General features: G+C 40.4%; 1 protein-coding gene across 1 annotated transcript in view; it reads left to right on the top strand.

Annotated features, from left to right (window-relative positions):
• ARL15 (ADP ribosylation factor like GTPase 15) overlaps positions 1 to 19357 on the top strand; it is a 447710-nt gene that overhangs the window by 126319 nt on the left and 302034 nt on the right. Inside the window, exon 2 of the mRNA XM_030927753.1 lies at positions 12156 to 12300. Within this exon, the coding sequence (XP_030783613.1) occupies positions 12156 to 12300 (145 nt within the window). The remainder of the gene's footprint in view (positions 1 to 12155; positions 12301 to 19357) is intronic.

Consider the following 19357-nt stretch of genomic DNA (forward strand, 5'->3'; position numbering starts at 1 on the left):
GAACCTGTCTGGCACGTGTGCTGATGTGTGAGGCGAGATAGCATTTCGCTCACTGTATTGGCTTCTCCGCGCTAGACCATAGTAAACATTTGTCTTTGTCAGCAGTTAAAGCAATGTGACTTGAGGATGTACAGGGATTACGGACACTTCTGCTCTGTTATGCTTTTGTCTAGGTCTACATAGAAATTTATATTCAAAGAGAGTTGATTTAACTGGTAGGATAGACCAGTAATCCTTGAAAGTGTGTTTTTAGGGGTTTTCACCTTTAGGGGAAGAAAAAAATCCAACGATTGTCCCACTATATGTCATACTATGACCTTTTAATTGTTGTTATTATTGCAAACCAAAAGGACTGCCTGTATGTCATTAGCCACCATTAGGATTGGCATATCATATCAGATCTTTGACCAAATTGATGTTAAAATAAGGCCAAACCCTGAATCATCTTTAATTATCTACTGCGAAAAGAATCCCTAATGTGTGGTCATAAAAATAAGTTTTCTTTGGGAAAACACTATTGTAAGTGAAAAATCTAATATTAGCACTCATGATGATAATAACACCTCTTGATTATTGAGTACTGTGCTGAGCATTTTATATACCGTACCTTATTTGCTACTCCCAGCAATCCTGTGAGATGATCCCTATTTTCTAGATTAGCTGTCAGTGAAGTAACTTGTCCTAATTGCCATAGGGTTTGATTTCAGGCTTGTCTAACTATGCTTTTAATCATAGCCACGTACATCACTGAGGAGCACATCCGGCCACGTGGCTTGGTCAGACACTCATGGTCCAAAGTTGAATTAAAAGTAGCGCCTACATTCAAGTGCTCTAAGTCCAGTGGGGGAAGATGAATGACAAATCAACTGTACTTGACAGAATGATGAGTGTTATGACAGTGAAATAGAAAAGGTACTCAGGGAGTTTGGAGAAGGTCATCTAAATCAGTCTGAGAGTCACAGAAGTTGTCTTGCAAGAAATAATCATTGAGCTGAATTTTGAAGGATAACTAAGAGCCAGCCAGAGGAAAATACTGAGGAAGGATGTATAAGCAGAGGGTCAGCCCCTTTGCTGACATAGAGCAGGAAAGAGAATGGATCAGAAACTGCATGAAGGTGCATATGATTGCCTTGAGGGCCATGTATATGGTGGGAAAAATAATGATTAATATTATTATCAAGTTTTGTGTGTCAAACCATGTTTTAGCTGTTATAGACGTTATTTCACGTGGTCTGCATAACAACTATTGGATGCCAGAAATGAAGGCAAAGGTCAGATCATAAAGCTCCTTGTCTGTACTTTATCCCAACAGCTGTGGGTGGCTATAGAAAGGTTTTTTTTTTTTTTTTGAGGCGGAGTCTCGCTCTGTCGCCCGGACTGGAGTGCAGTGGCCGGATCTCAGCTCACTGCAAGCTCCGCCTCCCGGGTTTACCCCATTCTCCTGCCTCAGCCTCCCGAGTAGCTGGGACTACAGGCGCCCACCACCTCGCCCGGCTAGTTTTTGTATTTTTAGTAGAGACGGGGTTTCACCGTGTTAGCCAGGATGGTCTCAATCTCCTGACCTCGTGATCCGCCCGTCTCGGCCTCCCAAAGTGCTGGGATTACAGGCTTGAGCCACCGCGCCCGGCCAAAGGTTTTAAGTCAGGGGAAAAACATAGTATTCTGGAGACTGAATTGAAGTAGGATAAGACCTGAGCTAATGACACCAGTTAGGAGAAAAGATAGTGTGGTTATCCAAAGGACTGTGGTGATGTCTTGAACAAAGAAAGGCACTGGGGTCTGGGAGGAATGGGGAAATAATAGAGGCAAAGTTGGACAGATCCGTAGGAACTAGTGACTAGTAGAATATGTGGGAATGAGCTCCATCTTTATGGAGCCTAAAAGATTGTTAAGTGAAGAATAGAATAGGATTTCCACTTTTAGGGATTACAAGAAAAATGATTTTGGTTTGTTTTCCTTTTTTTTTTTTTTTTGTTAGAAGCCTTTCTAGCTTCAGTTCCAAAAGCACAAAGAATGGAAAGAATCTACTTCATTGAGATCTTTCCTCCTAGGGATTTTTGTGGTGATATTTAAATCCAATTGAAGGTCTACTTATGGAACCTAGCACTCTCTCGCTCTCTCTCTCTGTCTTTTTTTTTTAAGACAGTGTTACTGTTCCCTAGGCTGGAGTGCAGTGGCACAATCATAGCTCCCTGCAGCCTTGAACTCCTGGGCTCAAGCAATCTTCCTGCCTCACCCTCCCCAGGATCTGGGACTACAGGTGCACACCATCACACTTGGCTAATTTTAAAATTTTTCTTTTGAAGAGATGGAGTCTCGCTATGTTGATCAGGATGGTTTCGAACTCCTGGCCTCAAGTGATCATCCTCCCTTGACCTCCCAAAGTGCTGGGATTACCAGCATGAGCCACTGTGCCCGGCCACCTAGCTCCTTTTAAATGTTTCCATGTCCTGACCCTTCTCAAGTGTATAAAATATAGAAAATGCCCTTGGTAAGGAATGTTAAAAGTGTTTGTGTATTTTTATGCCCTACTTCCTGTTTAGAAATGTTCTGTTCAGGTAATCACCAAAAAAAGAGATTTGCTGTAAAATGCATTAGTTTCTCATTCACTTTCCTTTAAACTGTATTACTTTGCTCTTTAGGAAAAAGTAGTGCATGGTCTGAAACTGACCTAGGTGAGGCCCCGATTTGGAGATGTTTGTGAATGTGGCATATAAAGCTTAGGTCTCATTACAGACATTCATGCCTGGGTATTTTATTGCTGGTTTTATTGCATAATTCTGTTATTATAAAAATTGATTTTTTCCCATCAAGCCATTACAATATAAGAATTAGATTTTTTTAAAAAGAAACATTTTTTTTTTTTACTTAGTATCCTTTCCTAGTAAAAGAAAAAAAATCCTATTCCTCTGATCTATTTCCAGTGTGAGAAGATGTGAAATTATGCATACCTGGGAATTATATGAGAAGCTTGACTTCATTTCTTTAAATCTAATCATCAGATACATGCCCTAACTTTTAAAACTTCCCTTTTTGGTTCATTTTGAATTCCACATACCAAGACTCTTGAAAGCCACTGATCAGGGATGACTGATGCAGACTGGGAGCCACGTGGGCCCCAGGTCTGGTTCAGCGCAGCGGCACTCTCTTCCATTCAAAGTCTCAGATGTCTGCCCCTCTGCAAAGCCGCGAGGCCAATGTCTATAGCTGCTAAGCATGAAATCCCCTGCTTCTGTTTGTTTCTTTTGTTGCCACGAGTTAATAGGGACAGAGACAGGAGACAGCCCAGAACAAAGCAGAAATAATGGAGTATTTCACCCCAAAAAGGAATGTGGATTGAGAAATACAAAGGGGAAGGCAAAGACAGACTTAGTGTCCTGAGGCAGTGTGATGTATTGGCCAGAAGCCTCAGCCCTGGGACAATTCCAGTCCAAAGCCTTCATCTGTGTGCTCCCAGCAGCCCACATGGCTGAAAGGTTTGACCCACCTTCTGTAAAAACAATTTGTTGTTTTTTTTCCCACTAGGGTCTAAAGGATGACAGGATTTCCACCTCAAAACATAGGTTGCTCTTGGAACATGGAGAAGTCTTCTGTCTGGCAGCCAGGGGCCTCTTGACAGCACTCCCTTGCCCTGTTTATTATTTCTCTTGCTATAGATGCCATTTTGAACTTGTTTGCAAGAACCAGTAGTCACCCTAAGACATCGAAGCATATTTGATTTTTGTTTCTCTTCTTACAACTAGAAAGATAGGATTAGCTGAGAGATTGCATGCTCATTATAGACCTTCTCCTTCACATGCCTTTCTGCATAACCCAGTTTATTCATATATTTTCTCCTATACTCTCCTCCAACATATTTTATCTAGTATTTGCTTATTTATTTTACTTTATTGAGATATAATTTATATACACATATATTTTAAGGTATAATTTATATATGCATATAATTTGAGGCTGTTTCAAAAGAGATTTTTTTCCTTACTGCTATGCTTAGGATTGGAAATCTCTGCAGCTCACATGGGCTTCTCTTTTTTTTCTTTTTTCTTTTTTCTCAAGACAGTCTCGCTGTGTTGCCCAGGCTGGAGAGCAGTGGCATGATCTCATCTCACTGCAACCTTAGTCCCTCAGGTTTAAGCAATTCTCCTGCCTCGGCCTCCTAAGTAGCTGGGACTACAGGCACATACCACCACGCCTGGCTACTTTTTGTATTTTTAGTAGAGACAGGGTCTCACCACGTTGGTCAAGCTGGTCTTGAACTCCTGACCTCAAATGATCCACCTACCTTGGCCTCCCAAAGTGCAGGGATTACGGGCGTGAGCCACCGCACCTGACTGGCTTCTCTTAATACATAAGTTTTGTCCTTTCCAGAGGACAATAAAGGGTTAAATGAAAGAAGCAAACAGTGTGAAAGAGAGAAGCCAGCAGGACTTTGGTACCCCCTTTTCTTCCATCCCAGTCAGTCTCCTCTCCTCTTCCTCCCGTGCTCTCTAATTCAGCAGGGCAAGAACCTTAGTGATGCTATTTCTCACCCAACTCCTCTAACTCCAAGACAGCTGCAGGCCCCTTTTGCCTGGAATGAGAGATACTTTAGCCATAAACCTGCTGGTATAAGTAAAGAAGCAATACAAAGACTTGTATCTTTGCCTTCCTTTGCCCGGTGTTTTTCTCTTCAGTTACACAGGCAAACTTACTTAAAGCACTCTTTCACTCCCTCAAAAGAACAGAACACCCCACTTCTGATGCTCTAATCCCTGACTTGAGGGCATGAACCAGGGCTCTGGAGCAGAATAACCCTGGCTCAAACCCTAGCTCTGCCATGAACCTCAGCTCTGCCACTTAATAGCTCTCTGGTACATTTTCTTATCTCTGTGTTGCCCTCTATCTAAACAGAATGGATCTAAAGTTTCCTGTGCATGACATGCCCTCAGAAATTAGAGGCTTATCAGTTGCAGAAGTTTGGAAAACAGCTCAGGAGCCAGACTGCCAGGGTTTGAATCCTGTTCCACATAGGCAAGTTACTTAACTTCTTTGAGCCTCAGTTTCCTCCCTTTAAATTGAAATCATATAGCACTTTTTAGGGAATGGATACATTAATACCCGTAAGTCACTTATATCTGGTGTTCAATATGGTTTTATTTTTAATTTATGAGGATACCTGTCCCCAGTGTCTCCTACAGAGCTCAAGCAGCTCTGACAAATCCTGTAACATATTTTGTAGCGTGTTGTATTTTGTATGGGGTTTGCATTTTCAAAAGACAGAGCCATATCTGACAGTTACTAACCTGGAAAATATTTTGTTCTAAATCAAGTCATTTTAGATATTTAAGCACTTCTTAATGTTTTACTCATTGAACAATGCTTAGTGTTAGAAAACACGTCTAGAAATTGACTTATTTTTAGAAGCTTTTTTTTTCTTCATTATGAAAGTTGGAGAAGGGTCAGAATGAATAGCTGCCTCTTTTTGGTTTGGAAGCCAACTATGTGAGAAATATATCCACTTAAAATTATGGGTGATTTTTCTCTTCCCTTTAGGTACCAACTCATGGATGTTTTGTTAATCCAACAAGTATTTATTGAGTGCAGGTGCTTGGCCCCACCCTTGGGCCACATAGAAAAGGACCTGGTGAGCCGTCATAGGAGAGCTTGTGTTTCTGTCTGGCGAGACCAGTATTGAAATGAGAAGGAAACAGTGTGGGGCTTGGGTAGTATGGCTGTGGGGAGGTCCCGAAGCCGACTGAAGAAAAGTTTCCAGCAACTATACAGAGCTTCAATCAAATTGAAATCATGCTCAGAATAAAATCATGTATTCATGATGAAAAACAGAGCATCAATTGAAACAAATGCCATGTCCCAAAGGGCTGGGAATTTAGCGAAACAGGATGGTAGGAAATACTGGCAATGCAGGGGCCAGTGCCAAAGTGGGAGGATTTTGAGCTAGATTCTCATCTATATTTGAGCTAGATTCTCATCATATTTGTAGAACAACTTTGCTGCTCTGCTTCGGTGCCTGGCCACCCCTTGGTAGCTGTAAAATTAAGCTTTTTGAACCTATAATAGGACCAAGAATGGATATGCCTTTGCGTCTATGTGCATATTTCTATCAGCCAGTGAATCTTAGAAAAGAATACATGTGGCATAGTATTAACTGTAGTGCTAGTGTGTGTACAGGACCAAGAAGTGGAAGAAAGGATTATTTCTCTCTGAGGAAATTGAAGACTTCTCAGAGGAGGTGCCCTTTAAACAGAACTTTGAGTAGGAGTTTGCCAAGTAGGAAAGTAGGGAGGAACTTTTATTCTGTGTGCACAAGAACAGGGTGGCATAGAAACGTTAAGTGCTCAGATCATATGAAGGAATAGTGGTGATTTGGAGGGTAGCTGGAGTCATTAAGGTAGAAATATAGAGGAAAATGAAATGTACAATTAAATGCTTAATTAGTGCTTTGCAATGTTGACATGAGGGGTTATTCATCAAGTACCAATTGTGTACAGTGCTCTGCTAGACCTACCAAATGTCTGGCACTGTTCAGGAAATAAATACCTTCTTTCTGTTCCCATCACAAATGGGGACATTTTAAGATCATCTTGCTGTCTTAGTGCTAGGTCATCAGACTGAAATGCAAGTCCTTATTTTACTCTAGTAATTTTATCGTTTGCTTTCATTTCTTTCCAGTATTTGTAGTCACCTTCCTTTTTAAGCACATATTTCTAAGGGGTTTGCTTCTGCTTTTAAGCTAATCCATTATTTCAGCTGTTGATTATATGATTATATGATTTGTCCAAAGTCTACGATATAGTCAGTTATTACTGGTGATTCTGGTCTTTGCCCTCTCTCAAGACCTAGGCACACCGTTTCTTCAAATACAGCACTAGAAGTTTGTGGGTACACAGAATGGGGAAACATCCTGTGTCCTGACATAATATGGTGGATACACTGGGTTCTTTTAAAAAAGACCGAGTCATAACTGTCCCCGTGTGAAAAGGCCTGTGAGCTGAAGCAGTCTAGGCAATGGAGACCATGACCTTGGTTGGTCCCCCAGAGGGTATACTTATATTCAGACTGGCTCTGTTCTCTATTTGCTGCTACCAGGGGATTGGGGACAGGTGGTGTGTGTTTCGTGTCTTGGGCTGAACTGGGATAGAATGGAGCATGTGGAGGCTGCTGTGGGCTATTGGAGGTACTACAGTCTGGGCTGTATATTGGGCGGCCAGGCCCTTGTCTAAGGAAGCTAACTATCACCTAAGATACCTTGGGAAAATGAACATCGTGATGAGCAGTTACTTACCTGTATGGTGCCTTTCTTAGTAGCATAATGTATTGCACCCAGGCCTCATAACATCCTCCTGAAGAAAGGAAGTGGCAGAGAGTGTTAAAACGTTACTGGTTAATCATGGGGAAACTGAAGCATGGATAGGTTTATGAGGCTTGAGCAGAGTTACACAATGCCTTAGTGTCTGGCCTGGGAATGAGGCCTGAGTTTGCCGCTTGCTGTCAGGGCTGCCGACAGCATTGTGTTTTGCATTGTACGCCAGTGAAAAGGGCTTACTCTTAACAATGCAAGAGCTGCTGTAGGAGACACATACAATGAACTTTGGTACAGTATAGTCTAGAGGCCAAAATGAGTAATTTTAAGTAAATTGACTATAGGATCCAAAGCTTCATTAAGTTTTAAAACAAAAAACAAATGAAAACTCTTTACAGTTTTAGGAACTGACTCAGAAAACATGACCATTCCTTCCCCATTGGAAGTAGCATACTCTTAAAAGTTTTATCTTGTTGACTAAAAATCTGACACTATTCCTGTTACCCATAGGATGATTTATTCAGTCATTTCAAATACATGTTGATTTCTAAGAGTCTGTGATTTATTTAGAAGATTTTGCCTTGTAATAACTATCAATGTAGCCTTTAAGTTCCATAGCCGTGGTTTTGTGGAGAGGCTTTTGTTTTATTCAGTTTTGGTTTGGGTTCTTATAGAACAACTGAAACTGCAGAGCCTGGACTTTGAGAAAGAGCTTGGGGAGGTGCAGGGGGAGATGTCACGTTGGATGTCTTTATGACATTCAGTTATATGATTGAAACCATGGGACTGGAGATGACATCACTGGTGAGAATATAAAAAGGGAAGAGAAGCCGGACTCAGTGGCTCACGCCTGTAATCTCAGGACTTTGGGAAACTGAGGTGAGTGGATCGCCTGAGCTCAGGAGTTGGAGACCAGCCTGAGCAACATGGTGAAACCCCATCTCTACAAATACAAAAATTAGCTGGGTGTGGTGGTGCACACTTGTAATCCCAGCTACTTGGGAGGCTGAGGTGGGAGGATTGCTTGAGACTGGGATTTGGAGGTTACAGTGAGTGGAGATTACCCCACTGCACTCCAGCCTGGGCGACAGAGAGAGATCGTCTTGAGAAAGAGAAGAGAAGGCTGGGCATGGTGGCTCACGCCTGTAATCCCAGCACTTTAGGAGGCTGAGGTGGGTGGATCCCCTGAGGTCGGGAGTTTGAGACCAGCCTGGCCAACATGGTGAAACCCCGTCTCTACTAAAAATACAAAAATTAGCCAGGCGTCGTGGCACATACCTGTAATCCCAGCTACTCAGGAAGCTGAGGCATGAGAATCAGTTGAACCCGGGAGGTGGAGGTTGCTGTGAGCTGAGATTGTGCCATTGCACTCCAGCCCAGGCACCGGTCAACAAGAGCAAAACTCCATCTGGAAAAAAAAAAAAAAAAAAAAAAAGAGAAGAGAAAAGACAGTGGAGTAGAATATCACTGCTATCATTGTGAAATCATCTTTTATGTCAGAAGTGCCTTAGGTGATCTAGAATAAACAGGTGAAATAGAATGGAGTTGGCTACAAAGTTTTTATACTCTGGATTTTAAAAAGAACATGAAGATGAAATTCTGGAGTGTTTGGCAAAAATATGAGTGATAATGACATGAATAATTTAAGCAGGATGCTCTAGCAATCAGTCACATACAGTTTCATGCAATATTTAAGATTTATGATAGTCAGGCCAGCCCTCCTCCAGGAGATAGTCCAGAGGAAGGAGCTGAGTGAGAATGAGGGCCTCTAGAGCAGGAATGGGATCTCTCCTCCTTGAACCCCAAACAAGACCAAAGCAGCCCAATAAAAGAAACTGTGACTAGTTTGATTTTTTGTCCTAATTGAATGTGGAAGACCTTTTCTAAGTCTGAACAGCTGCTAGCCAGTGGCCATCTTTGAGGGAATAGATACATACATAAATAAACCTATCTCTGAGAAAAACTCTCATGCTGAGTCTGGGAGACAGACTTTATAAAAAAGCTTGTAAAAGTCAGACAGTATCAGCCAGCCTTCATATGAATCCACGACGCGATGTGTTGGCGTCTAGAATGCTCTTAGTGGTTATGGTCATTAATCTTGTGGGAGAGGGTGTGCTGGAACTAAAGGAAGGACAGAGAAGAACACCTCATAGGATGAAGACAGACTGAAATAAGTAGGACTACTCAGGCTTGAAAAGACTGAGAGGAAATACAATTAGCGTGAATAAACCCACGAAGAATATGGGTCATGGAATTGTTTGCCAGAAGCAGGCAGAACCTCTTGAAAATGGAGGAAAAGTGAATCTAGGACAAAAAGAAGCTCTAATTTACCAAGAAAGTTGATCCTGTACACCAAAACCACTATTTAGGGAACTAGGCTAACTAATGGCATTGAAGTGAAGTGAAAAAGTCCAGGGTTTCTTATTTTGACATTATTTTCTTGAAGCGTGGAGGGCCCAGAGAGCATAGATCAAGCATCCTATTAGTCTCTATGTTTTCTTTTTCCTTTGCTTAGGTAAAATTTAAGTGTCGTTCATTCTTCATTCAACAATTATCTGCTGAGGGTAGATTCTATGCCATGTTCTCTGCTAGACACTGGGGGTACTGAGATGAAGGGGAACAGACATGGTTCTTACAGGCTGGTGATTAGTAAGAAACTACAATCGTCTGTGTAATGAATTTACAAAAGCCCTGTAGAGCTTGACGTGAATTGCTAACACAATCTTAGGATTGGAGGAGACTGCCCTGATGACTGGATGATTAAGTTGAGACCTAAAATTGATGAAGTGTTGGCTAAGTCCAGAATAGGGGAAAGAGGAAACCGCATATTAGATGCCTCAATTGAGGTAAGAGAGGTAATGGCTGGAGGATCTAGGGGAGTGAAGGCAATGCGACTTGTGAGTTTGGCTGGAGCATATCATGGAGTGTGGGGTAGACCATGGTAAGGGTTTGGGCTGGAGAGCTGGGCAAATCACTGGGATGACTTAAGCACGTATGGTCAGATTTTCTGTTTATAAGCAATCCAGTGGCTGCAGTGTGGAGAATAGGGGGCACAAGCGCAAATATACTGGACCTAGTGGGAGGATATTGATGTTGTCCAGGTGATGATGGCCTGGGCTGGACAGAAGTGGACAGATCCTAGAGCTACTTCAAAGGTCATATGAACTGGATTTGTTGATTAGATGTGAGAAATGAGGGAGAGAGATAATCAAGCTTCATTTACGAGAGTATGACAGCCAATTAGGATTCAGATTTTATCTGAGTGAGATGAATCAACAGACTTTTTTATAGGTCTCTTCTCTCATGATCTCCAGATGACCCAGAGGTGAGTAGATCTGCCTTCTTTCCTCCCTGTTTCCCCCTTTCCCTCTTTCTCTCATGAATCATTCAGGGTCTAAATGTTTCAGGCTCTATAAGCTGGCACGTCGTTATCCCCTATGGATAAGTAGAAAGATCAAAAGCTGCACGAATGATACCCTGTCTCCCAAATCCTCTTGGCTGACTTTCTTTCTTTCTTTCCTTTCTTTCCTTTGTTTCTTTCCTTTCTTTCCTTTCTTTTTCTGAGATGGAGTCTCACTCTTGTTGCCCATGCTGGAGTTCAGTGGTGTGACCTTGGCTCACTGCAACCTCTGCCACCCAGATTCAAGTGATTCTCCTGCCTCAGTCCCCTGAGTAGCTGGGATTACAGGCACCTGCCACCATGCCTGGCTAATTTTTTTTTTTTTTTTTTTTTTTTTTTGTATTTTTAGTACAGACACGGTTTCACCATATTGGCCAGACTGGTCCCAAAGTGCTGGGATTATAGGCGTGAGCCACCGTGCCTGGCCCAGATTCCCTTGTCTTTAACTCTTACAGAGCAAACAGGTTTGTGTAGTGCACAAACTATACTACAGTTCATAGTACCCTGGTTGGTTGACCTGAAATAGAATTTAACAAAGGCCAGAAAGGCAATGGTATGTACAGAGACTCTATTTAATGATTTTAAAAATCTTTGTATTTTGAAATAATATCAGTGGTAAGACCAGAACAAGGAATTTTCCTCTATTCTCTTCACTGAGCATCACTAGTCATTAATATTTTGCCATGTTGACTTTATCACTCTCCTCACCAGATAAAGATGGAGCTGGAGATTTAGAATTTTTCTGAGCCAGTTAATTGTGGACATCAAGACCCTTCACCTCTAAATACTTAGAGGTATTATAAATAATTAGAATATTTTCTCAGAACAATGATTTTTCTTACATAACCACAGTACATTGATTAAATTCAGGAAATTTAACCTTATACAGTACTCTTATCTAATATGCAGTCTATATTCAGTGTTCACTTATTGTCTCAATAATGTCATTTATGGCTTTTTTCTTTTCCTTTTTGATCTAGGATCTAGTCCAAGATGTATTGCATTTTTATTATGTCTTTTTAGTCTTCTTTAACATGGAACAGTTCCTCAGTCCTTCTTTGACTTTTAAGACATTGGTATTTTGGAGGAGAACAGCCCAGTTGCCTTATGGAATACTCCTTAGATTGGCTTTATCTGATTTCCTCATGCTTAGATTCAGATTGTGTGGTTTTGGCAGGAAAGCTGTGGGATGATGTCATGCTTTTTGCAGTGCACCTGCCATAGCAGGAAGGCAGCCATGAAGTAGAAAAACATTTCATAACTAAGGATGTTAACTTTGATCACTTGGCTAGAGTGGTGTCTCTAGGTTTCACTGTTCTAAAGTTACCATTTTCTTCCTTATAGGTAATAGTTTATTCAATTACTTTTTAATACTTAGTCAGTCATTTTAAATGTGACTAAGGTTTATTTCCACACTCTCATTTAAAGGAACATTTTCCCCCCTTCTTTTGGCAGTGTTTTAGAGCACTTTGCTGCAAGGGACCACCACCTGCACGACCAGAATATGACCTGGTTTGCATAGGCCTCACAGGCTCTGGCAAAACCAGTCTGTTGTCCAAACTCTGCAGTGAAAGCCCCGAGAACGTCGTGTCGACCACAGGTGGGTACTGTACTGGGGTTCTGTCTCTTCTTCTTTCTCATCCCAAGATGTCCTGGTTTCCTGTGCAATTTACGTGGTTCCTCCCTCCCTTCTACTTATAGTGTAATGCTTTAGTCAGTTTATTAATTTTAAACACTATCTCTTTTTCAAAAAAGATTTGAAATGGATTTAATAGCATTAAACTGCTGTATCCTATATCCCTCTAGCAGGTCATTTCAGTGGCACTAAATAAATGAAGCTTGGGAAAATATTAATACAAATGAATCCTGAAATCTGGAACGCTGATATATGACAAAATGGATTCATCTTGGGTCCGTGGAGTACTTTCCTTCCTTGAAGTGTCACTCCAGCCTATGTTTCTTGGCCACACACTCCCTGAACAGTAAACTGATGTAGTCTGAATCTTCTTCCCTCGTCATTTTTCACCTGGAGGAAAGTCAGTGCAAGAGATCATCCATCAGCCTTTCCCTATTGCTTCCTGATGGAGCCAAGCAAAGTCAGTCTAGGGCACTGGTTCTCAATCAGGGGAGATTATGCCTCTGAGGGGGACATTTTGGAGACATTTGTGGGCAGGAATTTTACTGGCTTCTGGTGGATAGAGGCCAGTGATGCTACTAAACATCCTGCAATGCACAGGGCAGCCCCCATAGCAAAGAGTTATGAGGTCCAAAATGTTTTTGGTGTCAAGTTATTAGTGAGAAATGGCTAGGTTTTTTTTTTTTTTTTTTTCCACTTCCCAAGTGTGTCCTCTTTCTCTTCTGACAATGAAGAAGGAAAGAAGAGTGTAAGTTAGAGGAAATAATGGAAGAACAGTTGTAAGAGATGGAGAACAGAGCTGCTGTGCAGAGAGAGCTGATAAGGAAGGAAAAGGGTGAGACGTTGTCTGGAAAGTTGAAAAGATTGTTCATCAGCCAGCTTATTTTGAGCATCTACTATGTGCTAGGTTCAGTGTTAGACATGAGATAAGCAATGATTTCAGCATTCCAGGAGTCTCAGTATACTGGCTGCATAAACATTAAGTTCATATCCAGAAATCGACGGGGCGTGGAAGGAAGGGGCATGACAGTGTTGCCTGGACCTGGGGAAGGGAAGGATGCATGATGTGGTTTGCTACGTTAGATTTGAAGTTGACAAGTAGGTCTGGTACAAGAAACAAGGTGAGGGGGTGGAAAAGAAAGAGGACTTAGGAGCAGAGGGGCAGTGTGAAGACAAGGAGTGTGAAACAGATTGGCAACCCCTAGAAACTGCATTTCTGTGTGGCTGCAGTGTATGTTTAATAGAGTGCCAGGAGACAGATTGTATTCAATGGTGGCTGACTCTTAGCAGACCTTTCATACTGTGCTCAGGAGTTTGGGCTTTTTGTGTAGATAGTGCAGAGACATCAGACTGTTTTAAGCAAGGAAACTACATGATCAGATGTCCATTTGAGAAGAATCAAACTGGCCATGATGTGGAGGCTAAATTGTGAGTAGTGCAGTTAGAGGCGGAGTCAGAAGATTACTGAGATGGTGTGACTGAGATGATGAAGGCCTTGGCTGAGGCAGTTACAGGGGGAAGAAGAGGAAGGAATAGGTAGGATACATATTTGAGGGCTAGAATTGACAAAGCCTAGTGCAGTTGAGTTCAGAGAGTGAGAGTGAGAAAGCCATGGCTGTCTCAATTCCTGGCTTAGGTGATGATTGGATGATGGAATTATTAATTAGCATTTCCTACAAAAAGTAGAAAGGATATTGTTGATCAAGAACCTTACTTCAGTTCAGGTCAGCTTTTGCCAGCAAGTAAGCTAGAAAGAAAGTACAGGTTTTGAGAACTTTTCCGATTTTAGAATTGAGATAAGAAACTGTGGAGCTGTTAAAGGAATAGAGACATCGCTTGGTTTTAGGATGAGGGGAAGAATAAGGGGATTGTAATGAGTAGAGAGATCCCAGAGAGGATTAGCAGAGCTCATGTGTAGCCTCTTTGCAGGAAGCTGTTTCTGACTACCTTCTTTTCTCCTTGGACAGAACTGAGTACTCCTTCCTCTCCCTACTAGGCGTTGTCTGTATTTCTCCCAGTTAGTGCCTGTAGCACTGCTTTGTGTACATGCCCATCTCCCCATCTTGGGTTAGAATCTCCTAAGGGTGGATAGAGCATTGTATGTGGTATTGTATACCCAGAGTCTGGCACAAGGTTTGAGCATGGATACAGATGTCTGTTAAATTAATAAGCAAATGAAAGTAAATTGAATCTATATAGTCCTCTGTCAGCCTTATAACAGCCCTTATATGACAGGTAGGAATCTTTTTCCATATTCTGTTTCTAAATTACCTGAAGATCAAAGGTATGGTGACATGGCTATTGTTATACAGCTAGAGATAGGATGCCAGTTCAGGTGTTCACGTGAAGTTTAGTGGTATCCAAGGTTTAGGATTTCTGATGGAAGTATGTACTTTATTGGTTGTTTGTAAAACTGTGAATATCTTTTGACTAATGTGCAATAAAGTTATATAAACTTTATTAGCTTAATTCTTTTCAAGGAAAATAGCTTCTAAAATATATGTAAGAGTAACGCAAAGTATGCTTTTCTTCACTTACCAGAGTTATCTTCCAGCACTATGGCTGGAGGAGCAGTTTCGAATTATAGTGTAAAAGATTGTCTGTATATAATTTTATTACTTGTAAGTTATGTTTTGTATTTGTTTTTATTACATTTTTTAATAATATGTTTTACCAGAATCATTGTGTGCTAGTCGATTTTCTGATTAATTAGTTATTAGGTTGGCTAATTTTTTGGATATCAAGCTTCTTTGAGTGGTCATTGTTCTGAACCTGGCATAATGCATTTTTGGAGGCCTCCTTGGAGGAAGCTGCCATCAAGAAGTTTACACCCAGGTTAGGTAGATAAGTTGTGTATTCATAAAAACAGTTCACATATATTGCTTATTTAATATACTCCAGGCTCTGTGCTAAGACAGAATGTGATATGTGGTATACTTAATGGTGTAAATATGAAAGTTAAAAGAGGAGAGTGATCATTTCTAATCTGAAGGGGCAAAAAAAGCTCATAGTTAAGGTTACATTTGAGTAGGGTCTCATATGATGGGTAAGATCTAAGCAGAGAGGAATGGGGTGAGGAGAGTTGGGGATAGAAAGCATAGGTGTATTCAGAGAAAGATTAGTGGTCTTACTGAGTTAAGACACAGCATGCAGAGATTTAGGGTATGTTGGGATCTAAGGCCAGAGACTAGAGAAGCTGTTGGGGGAGACCCGTTAGATGTAGAGGTGATCCAGCAGGGACAATACTTGTGGGGATGTTACTGCTACTGTAAAAGTAACAGTTATGCTGGGTATTCGAGAGGAAAGGAAGATAAAACAATCAAATATGAATCAAGTTTATAGCTTTGTGTTTTGGTGAATTGTTAAAAGGAAAAAGTAGGGAGAACATGACAGAGAGTTTTAAGATAAAAATAATGAGTTTAGTTTGGGGCATGCTAATTTTGAGGTTTCACAGGACATCCAACAATGATCCAAATGCTAAAAGACAAGCAGACTAGAGAGATTTTGGAGATAGAGAGATTTGAGAGACAACTCAGTCATGGATTTGGATGAGATTGTCCAAGGGTAATGGGTAGAAAGTGGAAGAAAGGTGCTAAGCACCAATTATATTTTGTTAATTCATTCCACATTTCACTGAATGCCTGTTATGTGACTGACACTGATTTAAGGACTGAGGATATATCAGTTAACAAAATGTACAAACAACCGTGCTCTTTGGAGCTTACGTTACAGCATCTGCTTTTGATAAGGATTATAAGTCAGACAGTTCTATATAATATCCTTTAAGTCAAATATGGGCAAGAAATCAAAAGAACCAGTCAAATAAGGTAAACATAAGTCTAAAATCTAAGAAAGGTCATTGGATGTGGTGACAATGTGCTAATTAATAACCAATGGTAGAAACAGCTTCATTAGAGTATTGAAGTGGAAACCAACCTGAGAAACGAGGGGATGAAGAGCAAGCAAAGGAATTAAGGGGTAGACCATCATTTTCACTCCTTAACTCTTTGAAATATAGACAGTTCTTTCAAGAAGGTGGACATAAAAAGAGAAAATAGTGCTAAGAGAATTTGTTTCTATAAGAAAATGTCTCACGAGCATGCTAGTAGTCAAGAGGTTTAGAGTGGTCATCAGGGGAAAAGGCGAGACTGAAGATGCTCAAGAGAGGGCAGTGAGCCCAAGAATGCGTGAGGACTTGTTGTTCTGGTAAGATGGAATAACTGGAACTGGTTTACTCTCCCATCTAAAAGAAGAAGAAGAACAACAACAACCAGCTCATGAAATATACAAAACAACAATTTTCAAGCCAGTAAATACAGTTATCCTTGAGAGATGAGAAACAAATGACATGTGCGCTGTGATTGTCCCAGCTTAATGCCTTGAGAGTTTCCAGGCTGTGGCACAGTTCCAGAGGGAACTGAGGTGGTGCTCAGTGAACTCCCTGCATTGAAGAGATGAAGCTGAGAGCAAGGGGAGACCAAGGTCCCCCTTGAGCAAGGGGAAAGCAAGGGTTCTAAGGTCCATAGAATCGAGTACCAGAGAAAAGAGTTGTACAGAGAGAGAACACTAGAGATTTTCAGAGGGTCTCCTTGAGTATTCAGCAAAATATTCAATCCATGCATGTGAGGAAACTTCCGAAGGCCAGGGCAAGAACCATCTTAAAGGACTAGAGGAAACAGTGGTTGGTGTTCACACAGGGCTGAAAACCATGCCTGTAATCACCAGATGGACTGGAAAACTTGTAACTCACCAGGAACTGGGTAGAGTACTTGGCAAGGTCAGCCGTAAGTGGAGTTCTACTCTGGACTCACATGACAGATAGTATTAGCCAGTCCCAAAACCTCAGATGGTTGTCTAGTAATGGTAATGCATCTCAGTACAAAGCTGTATAGGATTTAAAGAAAAAATATTCATCACTCAACAAGGTAAAATTCACAGTGTGTGACAGTCAGTCAAAGATTATCAGGCATGGGAAGAGGCCAGAAATCATGATTCATAATGAGAATAATCATCGAATTGGAACTGACCCAGAACTGATATAAATATTAGAAGTAGCAAATGTGGTCATTAAAACTGTTATTATCACTGTATTGTATCTGTTCATAGAGACAATCTGAGAGAAAAAAATGCAAAGAGCATCCAGTGAGCTGTGGGACAACTTTAAACCTAAGCTAGGGTAATTTGAGTCCATGAAGGTGAGTGGAAAGGGACAGAAAAATATTTGAAGAAATAATAGCTGAAACGTTGTCACACATGAAGAAAACTCTACACCTACAGATCCAAGAAGCTCATTGAACCCCAAACAAAAGGAACATGAGCAAGGCTGGGCACAGTGACTCATACTTATAATTCCAGTACTTTGGGAAGCTGAGGTGGAAGGATCACTTGAGGCCAGGCATTTGACACCAGCTTGGGCAATATAGTAAGACCCCAATCTCTACAAATAAATAAATAAATAAATTAGCTGCACATGTTGGTGCTTGCCTGTAGTCCCAGCTACTTGTGAGGCAGAAGTAGGAGGATTGCTTGAGCCCAGGAGTTTGAGGCTGCAGTGAGCTGTGATCACACTGCTTTACTCCAGCCTGGGTGACAGAGAGAGAGAGACCCCATCTCTTGGGGGAAAAAAAGAGAGAGAGAGAAAGAAACATGAATATAACTATACCAAGGCACATCATAATAAAATTGTTCAAAATCAGTGATAAAGAATATGGATGTTTAATTTTATGTGTAACTGGCTGGGTCCCAGTGCCCAAATATGTAGTCAAACATTAGATTGGATGTTTCTATAAGGGTAGTTTGGGATGAAATTAATACTTAAATCTGCAGATTTTGACAGATTGTCCTTCATAATTTGGTTTGGCCTCATCCAGCTAGTTGAAGGCCTGAATAGAATAAAAGACTTGCCTCCCTGGAACAAGAGGGAATTCTTTAGTAAATGACCTTTGGACTTGAACTGCATATTGATTCTTTCCTGGGTCTCCAGCCTGCAAACCCAAGCTTCAGATTTTGGATTTACAGCAACTATAATTGTGTGAGCCAATTTCTTAAAGTATTTCTCTGTCTCTCTCTCTCTCTGTATATATATTATGTATATATTATATATAGATAGATATAAATATATATCATATATAGATATATATAGATATATATTTATCTCTATTAATTTCCATATATAGAATATCTATATATAAATATATCATATATAGAGATATCTCTCTATATATCTATATATGATATATATTTATATCTATACATGCACCTATATGTACATATAAATATACATATAAACACACATCCTTTTGGTTTTTTTTTCTCTTGACAACAAAGTAGTACAAAGAAAATACCTTAAAAACAGATAAAAGATGTTACATGAGTAAGAATAAAAAAAAGGATGGCATCACATTTTTTCACTGGAAAAATGCGGGTAAGAAGACATTGGAGCAGCATCCGAAAGGGAAAAAACTGTCAACTAAATATCCAGCAAAAGTCTCTTTTAAAAAGAAAGTAAAAATAAAGACTTTTTCAGATATACAAAATCTGAAGGAATTTATTGCTAGCAGATAAGCATTATAAGAAATGTTAAAGGAAGTCCTTGAGTCAGGGAAAAAATGATACCAGATGGAAATCTGGATCTATATAAAAGAATAAAGAGTGATAGAAATGCAAATTATATGGATAATTATATAAGATTTACTTCTTATTATTTAAATATCTTTAAGTGGTATCTCTTTAAACAACGGTAATAACCACATATTATGGGGTGAACAACATGTAAAAGTAAAATGCCTGAGAAAAATAGCATAGAGGTGATGGGGACAAAGGGAAGTACAATATTGGAAGACTTATACTATATGTGAAGTTGTATACTAACACTTGAAGGTAGACTGATTAAAGATGTACTATAAACCCCAAAGTAACCACTAAAATAGCAAAACAAAGAATGAGAACCAAAAAAGCAACAAATGAGATGAAATAGAAGTATTGAAAACAATCCAAAAGAAGGCAGAAAAATAAGAAAAGG

The sequence above is a fragment of the Rhinopithecus roxellana genome, chromosome 3, assembly GCF_007565055.1.
Source record: "Rhinopithecus roxellana isolate Shanxi Qingling chromosome 3, ASM756505v1, whole genome shotgun sequence".
NCBI lineage: Eukaryota > Metazoa > Chordata > Mammalia > Primates > Cercopithecidae > Rhinopithecus > Rhinopithecus roxellana.